At 35.6% G+C, this 10,455-nt stretch overlaps 1 protein-coding gene across 1 annotated transcript in view; it reads left to right on the forward strand.

Moving 5' to 3' along the window:
- Nucleotides 1–10,455, forward strand: part of LOC107588995 (phosphatidylinositol transfer protein beta isoform-like) — a 34,660-nt gene that overhangs the window by 20,011 nt on the left and 4,194 nt on the right. Inside the window, exon 10 of the mRNA XM_016277292.1 lies at nt 4,662–4,784. Within this exon, the coding sequence (XP_016132778.1) occupies nt 4,662–4,784 (123 nt within the window). The remainder of the gene's footprint in view (nt 1–4,661; nt 4,785–10,455) is intronic.

Below are 10,455 nucleotides of genomic sequence, written 5' to 3' on the forward strand. Positions count from 1 at the left end.
AACATCACATTTGAAGCGCATTGAAGACCATCTCTCAGAATGCGCGAGTGCTTTATGGGTTAAAATAGCCCCGCTTGCAGAGCAAACTCAACGTGGATATTATGGATGTGAGGCCATTTGTGCATTTTGAGAGAGTGAGAAAAGACGCGGTACCACTCAGTCCCAGTCATTCACACTGTTTGTGAAATTCCGTTGCACAGAACATTTTTAAATGTCTAACCTGGATTCAACCTACATGCTGCAGTGCATAAATGTTTGTGAGAATTTCCTGCTTTATAATTGTGAAACCTGCGGGAATGTGTAGAATTACGCACAATGCCTGCTATCCTGCAGCGAAACACGACAACTATACTCTAAAAATACACAGCGTTTAATTGTAATAGTGTTCTCATTATAATGTTATGTACAGGGCCGTGAAAAGGTTTTTGCCCCCTTCCTGTTTTTTTAATTTTTTGCATATTTGTCACACTTAAAAGATTCAGATCATCAAACCAATTTTAATATTACGCAAAGATAATGCAAGTAAATACAAAATGCAGTTTTTAAATGATAATTTCATTTATTAAGGGAAAAAAGCTGAACAAACCTGCCTGGCCCTACGTGAAAAAATATTTGCCCCTGTGATTAACCACATCATTTTAGAAAGCGGAGTTAAATTTGACTAGCCACACGCAGGCCTGATTAACCAAGACTCAAACATGGTGGTGGTAGTGTGATGGTCTGAGGCTGCTTTGCAGCTTCAGGACCTGGATGACTTGCCATAATTGATGGAACCATGAATTCTGCTCTCTCAGAAAATCCTTAAGGAGAATGTCCGGCCGTCAGTTTGTGACCTCAAGCTCAAGCGCACTTGGTTTATGCAGCAGGACAATGATCCAAAACACACCAGCAAGTCCACCTTTGAATGGCTCAAGAAAAACAAAATTAAGGTTTTGGAGTGGCCAAGTCAAAGTCCAGACTTAAATCCGATTGAGAAGCTGTGGCATGACCTTAAACAGTCCATTCATGCTCAAAAACCCTCCCAATGTGGCTGAATGAAAACAATTCTGCAAAGAAGAGTGGGCCAAAATTCCTGTGAAAGACTCATTGCCATTTATCGCAAACGCTTGATTGCAGTTGTTGCTGCAAAGGGTGGCACAACCAGTTATTAGATTTAGGGGGCAATTACTTTTTCACGTAGTGCCAGGTAGGTTTGGACAGCTTTTTTCCCTTAATAAGTGAAATCATAATCTCAAAACTGCAGTTTTCTATTTACTCAGGTTATCTTTGTGTAATATTAAAATGAGTTTGATGATCTGAATCTTTTAAGTGTGACAAATATGCAAACAATTAAAAAAACAGGAAGGGGGAAAAAACTGTTTCACAACACTTATATGACCGTCTCAGTCATTATTATTAATATTCTGCATTGTTGTTTGCGCTGCGTGCTGTAGTAGGCCTACAATGAAGCACTTTACTGCAGCGTAACTAGACCAAATGCATCTTAAATGAGATAAATTATATATATAAATATATATATATACACAAGTGAACTTGACTGTGCTAGTCATGAAAATATAACTCTGTGGAGTATATGACCGTCTCAGTCATTATTATTAATATTCTGCATTGTTGTTTGCGCTGCGTGCTGTAGTAGGCCTACAATGAAGCACTTTACTGCAGCGTAACTAGACCAAATGCATCTTAAATGAGATAAATTATATATATAAATATATATATATATATACACAAGTGAACTTGACTGTGCTAGTCATGAAAATATAACTCTGTGGACGCATTCTTTCCATAACAACGCACCGAAACATGGCATATTCTTTTAGAGTCATGTTCTCTTTATAATTTTATGTAGCCTATATGACAGATTTGTTCTGCACATGTTGCCCTTAATGGTACCCTCCTTTTCAGAGGGATTCAAGCTATTTAAAACCATCATGGCTGGGTATGTTCTGTGGGTGGTGTATCACGTTTTTTCGGTTTGGTTTGAATATCGTTACACCCCTATGGACCCTTTTCACAAGACTGATGACGCGTTTAATGGTCATCAGCATCGTAAATCCTCGAAAGTTTTTCATATTTGTATTTTTTTTTAAATGTGTCTACATTTATAACTCTATTCTTTGTATTATATCACCTTTGCGGCAAATTACAAAAAAACTGTTAATGCTAATGCGAGGGTGTTATCAGTCTCTCTCAATTTTTTTCCTTTTATTGAAAGTCATGAAAACACTATCGTGGAGTTTTTCTTTTGCTATTTGAGCAGCTGGGAATGCACAAAATATATTTGTGGTACTCTCCCATTCACTGCTATTCAAGTTTACCCAACTATGACGACTTCCGCTGCTGAGAAACCCGGAATTGTGAAAAAGGTCCATTGCTTATCTATATCATATATTATAAATATTAGGGGTGCTCCGATTGATCGGCTACGATCACTATCGGCCGATAATCACTTTGGGATGATTGATCGGCGGTCTCTAAAAAGGCCGATCTCAAAAAAACGATCGCAATCTGATGACGCATCTGCCATCAGAGGTTTTACACGACATGCAGCGGCACCGTCTCAGTCTCTGTCTGGCACGGGTGAAATAAATATGCTGAAGGTGAGGTGCAATTCATATTTCTTCATTAAATAACTCTTAAAGTTATTTGAAAACCTTCTGTGGGACATAATTTCACAAACATCATGAGTGAATCACCGCGCTCTCTCTTTCTCTCTCAAAATGCGCAAATGGCTTCAAATCACCACACATCGCCTCTGTCTATAAGCGAGCTGCACGCTGCACAGTTGACACAGGAATTGTCACTTGCACAATCAAGGCAGTGTTGCATCGTCACTAAAGTTTATAAATTGCATTACTTTTTAATACTTGCCAGTGTTTAAACAATTCAGCGCTCGCGCGCTCTCCTGGAGACCGTGCGCTCATGCCCACTCGCAGCGCGCACACATAACGACAGGTTCACATTACTCCGTTTGCAGTGCGTATGCTGTGCTTATGCTGTGCTTATTTATCTGCGCTCATGGTAACAGATTCAAGCTTTCCCACTGCACACGGTTGCGGTACGGCAGTGCGTTCAGGAGCGGTGCGTCTGCAGCAGTGCAGAGATCGTTTCCGCACCGAGTCTATTTTTGCTTCACTGCAAGCGCTGAATTAAAGTAACAGCGCATTGTTTGCGGTAAATATGAAAACCAAAATGTAGTAATTACACCATAAATGCATATAATTAAAGTCTACTGTGTTTCACAGTCAACACATATGGCTTGTTGGCTAGCTTTAAAGGAAAAGCACTTTTAGATAAACAAGGCAATAATAGATGGCACTCGTGGAGGTAGGCAAACAAAGTTCTTTATGAAGCGCAGGATTGCTTGTAATAAAGATTTAAAAGCAAAAGGAAAAGCAGTAGAGCTGACTATTTCGGTCAGTGGCAAGTTTTAATTTAGAATGTTTGTGATAACGTAAGAAAGGTATTTTAAATGTTTTGCCACTTGCTTGAGCAACTTTTTTGTGCTGTGTGTAAGCTATTCTGCAACAATTGCATGAGTGTAAAAACAAAAATGCACTTCCAGATCGAACGTTTAGGTGAGATAAATATATATTTTTAAAAAATGTCTAAAGAATGCTCCCTTCCACCCTTTAAAGTAAAAAAAAAAATCCCCTCTCACAAGAGTCACCTATAAGAGGGAAATTCCCCCCATTTTCAAAAATTAAATTCAGGCCCTGAATAAATGTCTTAAATTCCTGATTGGAGAATAAAATAATTCTAATTCATGTCTGCAAAACAATAATAAAAATAATCATTTAAAATAATTCTACATGATAAAAATAAGGCTTTAAAAAGATCAATATCGGTGATCGTATCGGCAGATACTGCTTTCTGCGATCGGTGATCAGCCTCAAAAATCCTGATCGGAGCACCCCTAATAAATATCATTGTTTTTCTACCGCAGTTTGCATCTATAATTTTCTATGAGTTACTTTGTGTGTGCTTTGTGTAAATTCAGAATCAGTTTTTGGTGGCCAACTTTCACTGCTTCCCCGGTTATTTTTGTTATTGATGTTTAGTTGTCTAGTGGGACAAGTAAAATTCTCTCTCACTTGCCCCTTTAAAAAAACTGCTTGTCCCGTACAAGCATAAACCGAGCCCTGTGGTGGTTTCCCTGTGGTTTACTTTGGCCCCACACATATATTACAAATGGCGAATTGTGTCTTCACTCACAGTGAAGAAATTGCACGCAGACGACATGTTTATTTACATATGTGAGCATGGCTGTGACGTCAAAATAGACCGGCTTGGAATCGGAAAGATTGTGAGACTGACCTGTCACCGGTCCGGGCCGATCATGCGGAAAATCAGCTGGCCAGGCAATCGGCGCATCTCTAGTCCAAAGTGCTCTTTTTCACACCCATGTGATGCTGTCATACTCCAAAAATTACAAACAAAAAAAAAAGTTCCATAAAGTGGTCCAAACAACTTGTGCATATTATATCATATTATATTTACAATCTCAAGGTGTGTTGTGCCGGTTGTGATATTAGTGATATAAAACATTTCTTATGTCTTTTCCTTGACATCAAAGCTCAAATGATGCCTCTCAAATTTGAATGAGTTTTGAGATATTATTTATTTTACAGTAACAGACTGTTTTTCATCTGCATTTGCAGCAAGAGAAGAGAATCTTCACCAACTTCCACCGTCAGCTCTTCTGTTGGATTGACAGCTGGGTGGAGCTCACCATGGAGGACATCCGCAGGATGGAGGAGGAGACGCAGCGAGAGCTGGAGGAGGTGAGAATGACATTTGCACAGAATTATGGTCTGAAGCATGTATATTTTCCTCAATTGCATTTGTTCCCACACATCCTTGGCAGACCTCCTTATTCCCAGCAGTACAAATCATGAAACGCTGTTCTTTCCACTGTTTTTTTTTGTTGGTCCATTCATGTATGGTTTTTAAAGGTCAAAGGTATAATTTCTGCGCCTTTAGTAGAATTTCTATCATTTTTTTAAAATAACTAGGCTGAATTAAGTGTCAAAAACTGCTCAAACTAGTTTAAAATTGCAATTAAATAAAATTACAACTCATTTTGAAAATAATGACTTACTGTAAATTGCATTAGGTTCAGTGAGCGAATGTTATTTGTCATTGTCATTCCAACTGATTTAGCAAGTGAGTTGCCCAAATGATTCGGACTCATTTTAATTCAATTATGGATTCGATTTTAGTTCCTGACAGTGTTGTTTTAGTATCATTGATATACAATTATAGTTTTTTATAATATTTTGAATTCAACTTTATTTTTATAATTTCTGTTTTAACTTTCATTTTTGTTAAGATTTTAGTAATTTTGTGTTACTCATTTTTGAATATGTCTGTATAGTTTTTTATTTTATAATTAATTTAAATTATTTTTAAAATTATTTAATGTTTAGGTATTTTAGTACTTCAAGATAAACTAAAAGAAAATGAGAAATGTTGCTGAAATAATATATGTATATATAGTTTAGATAATGGTAATAACCCTGGATTAAGTCTATTCTATATAAAGATAGCTAAATGTCCAAATGATTCAGACTAAAATAGTTTGAATTATTCATTTCCATTTGAAAATGAGAATCAATTGAATGCAATTGCTGTTGTGTGCAACTAAGCACAAGGCAAAAGAAAGTTGTGTTAAAGAAATCATAAAGAGAGCTTTAGTTTTATTTAGTCTCTTGTCATTAAATTTAGACTACAGTTAAAATATAAAATAGCAGCGGGTCAGTGAGCTATTGAGAAACACTGTATTCATAATATACATGTACAATCTGTACATCATCAGCCTACAGTGCACATCTGAACAGATTTTACAGCATGATGTGGGCGTTTATATGTGGAATAAAATGTTAGTACCTGTGATATTAGCACCAGGGGTCCTTATTAGACTGCAGACGTCAGTAGTCACTGAATTTAATTCAGCTTCTGGACGTTATTGAAGGGGTTATAGATTTGAGCTATATTGGGTTTTTTCCCGCTGGTCACCGTTGGCAGCACGCTCATATTCTCTATTTTCAGTTGTGTGTTTTTGTTGAACACGTCCCAGCTCAAGTGTATAGTATTTGGCCCAGATTCTTTCCTCTACCCAGTAAATATGACGATCCAGTCTCTCCAAACTCTGACACGCTATGTGATCGCTTTCAGCATGCAGCCAAAGAAAACTACAAACTCCTCACTGCCTGGGAAATATTGATCAGTACATTCTCATCCAAATCCCGAAGGCGTAGGCGCTTATTAGTTTTATACTTAAGCGACGGTTAGCCAAGACCAATAAAGTGATTCCTTAACTGTCAACCCATCAATGTTACGAGTTATATCTTTCTCCTGACCAGTTCATCTGTAATTGCTTTCAGTTGTAAAGGCTGGCATTAATAAAACAAACAGTATATGTAGTAAAACTTTATATTAAACAAACATTTTTTTACACCGCTACTATCCAGTTGCCAAGCAGAAAATATGTATTTGGACTAATATTTGACGAATTAAGTTTACTTTGGCTTTGCCGTGCTTTACAGAAATCTTCCAGGGTATATTTTTTCAAAACCTCTTTTATGGAAATTATGGTGAATATGTTTCCAGTGAGGATTATGTCAACGTTAACCCATTCAGTGCCTCTCTGCTGAAAGTTAGGTGTTAAATGGGTGAAAAGAGTCATGAATACATCATATTTCTCCCTGAAATAAAGAAAATAAAGCCTGTTTTTTGTACCATTAATATATATATATTTTTTTGTTTGTTTTCCGAAAATGCAAGTATATGGCGTTCCCCAATAATCAATAGCTTGTAATGTGAAGAAATAATCTAACATTTTTCAGTAAGGTACAATAGTCCATATCAAGGTTGTACTGAAATTAAGTGTTTTTAAATTAGTTAATTGCAATTTTAATATAATTCTTTTTAAGTATATTTTAATAAATGTAATTAAATGATAATTAAATAGATTATTACTTTATTACATAAATTAAAAAATAATTTAATAAATAAAAAAACATTTTTAATATATTTATTTTTCATTCTTTTTAAAAAAAAATTGTATTGCAGTAGTGAACTTAAAAATTTTAAGATGTTGCGTTATGAAAATGTCTTTCTCGAATCCCAGCTATATACAGTGGGTACGGAAAGTATTCAGACCCCCTTAAATTTTTCACTCTTTGTTATATTGCAGCCATTTGCTAAAATCATTTAAGTTAATTTTTTTTCCTCATTAATGTACACACAGCACCCCATATAAGAGAGGCAGTATCTTCTCAAAATATTAGATGAGAAAAGAATTCGTATAGTGCAAAAATAAAACAATGCCAATATTACAAAATATAACATTAAAATGTGTATAAATCACTAGTTTTTCTAAAGAAACATTGTCGAACAGCGAAACCAGCTGGTAAAGTTACAGCAGGAGTCCGCGTCTCTCTCGCCTCCCTTGAGCCCATTGAGTTTTAACAGACCCCCTAATGCGTGCGGTGAGTTTGGTGGGGGGTAATTGAGAATGAATGGGGGAAAGTCACATGTGATATGATTGGATATGACTGGTTATGTTCGGCTGTGATTGGTTCATGTGATAAATCCCGCTTCTTGTGTTCGTGTGCGTTTGCGAATCTGAATGAACAATATAATGGGGTTAATGGGAAGACTAATTTAATAAAGTAAACAACTCACACACTTAGATATAACCACTTTGTTATATCACAATAAGACTTATGATAATAAGGCCTGAAAATATGATCTGTGGGAGTTTTTAGTGAGTAATCAGCATGGTGAAATTTAAAGTAAATCTGTGTCTGTGACCAATAGGCTATTCACCGAGCTTTGATGACTGATGAACCGAATAATTTAAAAGTAGTTAAAAGTTAACTATTAAAAAGAATAGCTCAACATAAGTTCACAAATAAAATATATTGTTTAAATAGTTACTGCCTTGAGTTATTAGGAATAAATGTAAAATGCATAAAAATGCTAACTTGATTAGATTACTTCTTGGTTTTAATAAATAGAATTTAAATTTGATTCAAAATAAAATTTCAGAACACCACCGCACACCACTGATATATTTATATATATATGTACACACACACACACACACACATAAATGTATGCTCATTTTTTTATTTGCATAAAAACGCTAACTTGATTAGATTACTTCTTGGTTTTAATAAATAGAATTTAAATTTGATTCAAAATAAAATTTCAGAACACCACCGCACACCACTGATATATATATATATATATGTACACACACACACACACACACACACATAAATGTATGCTCATTTTTTTATTCCGTTTAATTCATTTTTTTTTTACTGTTTAAATACATTTTCAATTCATTTTTATTTATAAATAATTTTTGATTATTTTATTTCTTTTGCATATGTTGTGGTCATTTTGTGATTATTTTAATTCCTTTTTATGTAAAGAACTTTGAATTACCATTGTGTATGAAATGTGCTATATAAATAAGCTTAGCTTGCCTTGCCTAGGTACGTTGAATCGTATTAAAAAAAAATGGACATTTCTACCGGAGATTCACTCAAATATGCTCTTCATGTTCTGTTATTGGCTACATTGTTGTTTCATAACATTTTCTTTCTAGCTGGTGGTCAGCAAGTGGTAAGATAGCACCTAATGGCATGTTTTGTTTCTAGATGCGTCAAAAAGGGTCTGTACGAGGCACGACGGCAGCCGAAGAGTAGCCGAATCCTTTTTAGTAACACAAGGCAGGTGAAGAGACTCTGTAAGTCATGCGGGAGGAGAGGCGGCCGCTCCGTCGTGCATTCTTTCTCACGTTCTTTTCATCCGCCGCCACCACCCACTAACCCATCTCTTCACTGCCTCCATTTCAGCTAACCACAACTAACTTTTCTTCTGGTGTTCTCCTCTCAGCTGACGTGTGGAGAAATGTAACCCGAGTTAAAGTGTTAGTCATTTCAGACAAACTCTTGGCTGTACCACCCAAATGCGTTCGCTCAGGCCAGAGGAAAATAGTGCCTCAACGGCACAAATTGAAAGCAGGTGTTTGCAGTTCCTTGAAAAAGCCTCATCTGCACGTTCTAATGGTTTTAGACTCCAGTTGAAAGGTAAAAGAGTTTTTTTTAGGTGTTCTTGATGTTTAAAGTAAGTGTGGGGGCCAATGCCTGTAGCTTCCAAAAGCAGTGTTCTTGTGTCGAGTTGTTGATCTTCTATCTAAATGGAGGCAGGTTGCGATGTTTACAGGAACAGCTGCAATGGCCATCTTTTTCTTTTCCGCTGTTCTTGTCCTGAAGGGTTAGTGCATACAAAAATAAAATTGCTCCAGACCCGTATGACTGACTTTCTTCCATGGAGATGTTTTTGAAGAATCTCCACACTTGTTTTTCATACAGTTGAAGCATACAGTGGCCATAGGATATCAAGCTGTGAAATCGCATCATAAAAATAGTTATATGATTTATGTTCTGTATTTTAAGTCTTCTGAAACCATAAGATAGCTTTGTGTGACCAAAATCTAATTTTTATTTTATTTTTCATGGTTGAATCAAATTTAATTAAGAGCCGTTTTTTTTTTTAGAGTTAATAAATATTGTTTGTTTATGTAGTTATTTAAATTTATATTTGCATATTCAAACATGGAAGTGCAAAGGAGATTTGACAGCCACTGTGGAAGGAAATTTTAATTTTTTTCATCACATAAAAAGTATAATTTGACTTTATATGACTTGTAATATTTTGCACAAGTTGTACTACTGTTGGACAATGTATATTGTTGGACTACTATTATAGAGCTTTTTGAGAGTTCGACAGCCATTATATACTTTCAAACGAGCATCCTGAACGTTCTGCTGAACCTTTCTTTGGTGTAAAACAGGAGAAAGAAACTCGTGCAGGTTTGGAATAACAAAGGATGACAAAACTTTAATTTCTGAGTGAAATATACCTTTATTTTCACATTGGTCATGTGGTTTTCATCTTTCAGAGTTTCTCGAATCTTATGTTGATTTTGCAGCATCTCTGTAAGTCAGTTATGAAGTTCATTTTATAGACTTTCTTCTCAAGAGAGATTCAGCGTCTGTTGAGAGTCAGAACGGCGCACAGCCGCTTCATATTTGTGTTATTCTCCCTCCCTCTGCGTTTGGCTCTGCTGTAAAACGATCTGGAAGAGATGAAATTCTCCTCGGCCGCTCTTTCTGAAATCGCATCATAAAAATAGTTATATGATTTATGTTCTGTATTTTAAGTCTTCTGAAACCATAAGATAGCTTTGTGTGACCAAAATCTAATTTTTATTTTATTTTTCATGGTTGAATCAAATTTAATTAAGAGCCGTTTTTTTTTTAGAGTTAATAAATATTGTTTGTTTATGTAGTTATTTAAATTTATATTTGCATATTCAAACATGGAAGTGCAAAGGAGATTTGACAGCCACTGTGGAAGGAAATTTTAAGTTTT

The sequence above is a fragment of the Sinocyclocheilus grahami genome, unplaced genomic scaffold (assembly GCF_001515645.1).
Source record: "Sinocyclocheilus grahami isolate Dianchi unplaced genomic scaffold, SAMN03320097.WGS_v1.1 scaffold110.1, whole genome shotgun sequence".
Classification (NCBI taxonomy): domain Eukaryota; kingdom Metazoa; phylum Chordata; class Actinopteri; order Cypriniformes; family Cyprinidae; genus Sinocyclocheilus; species Sinocyclocheilus grahami.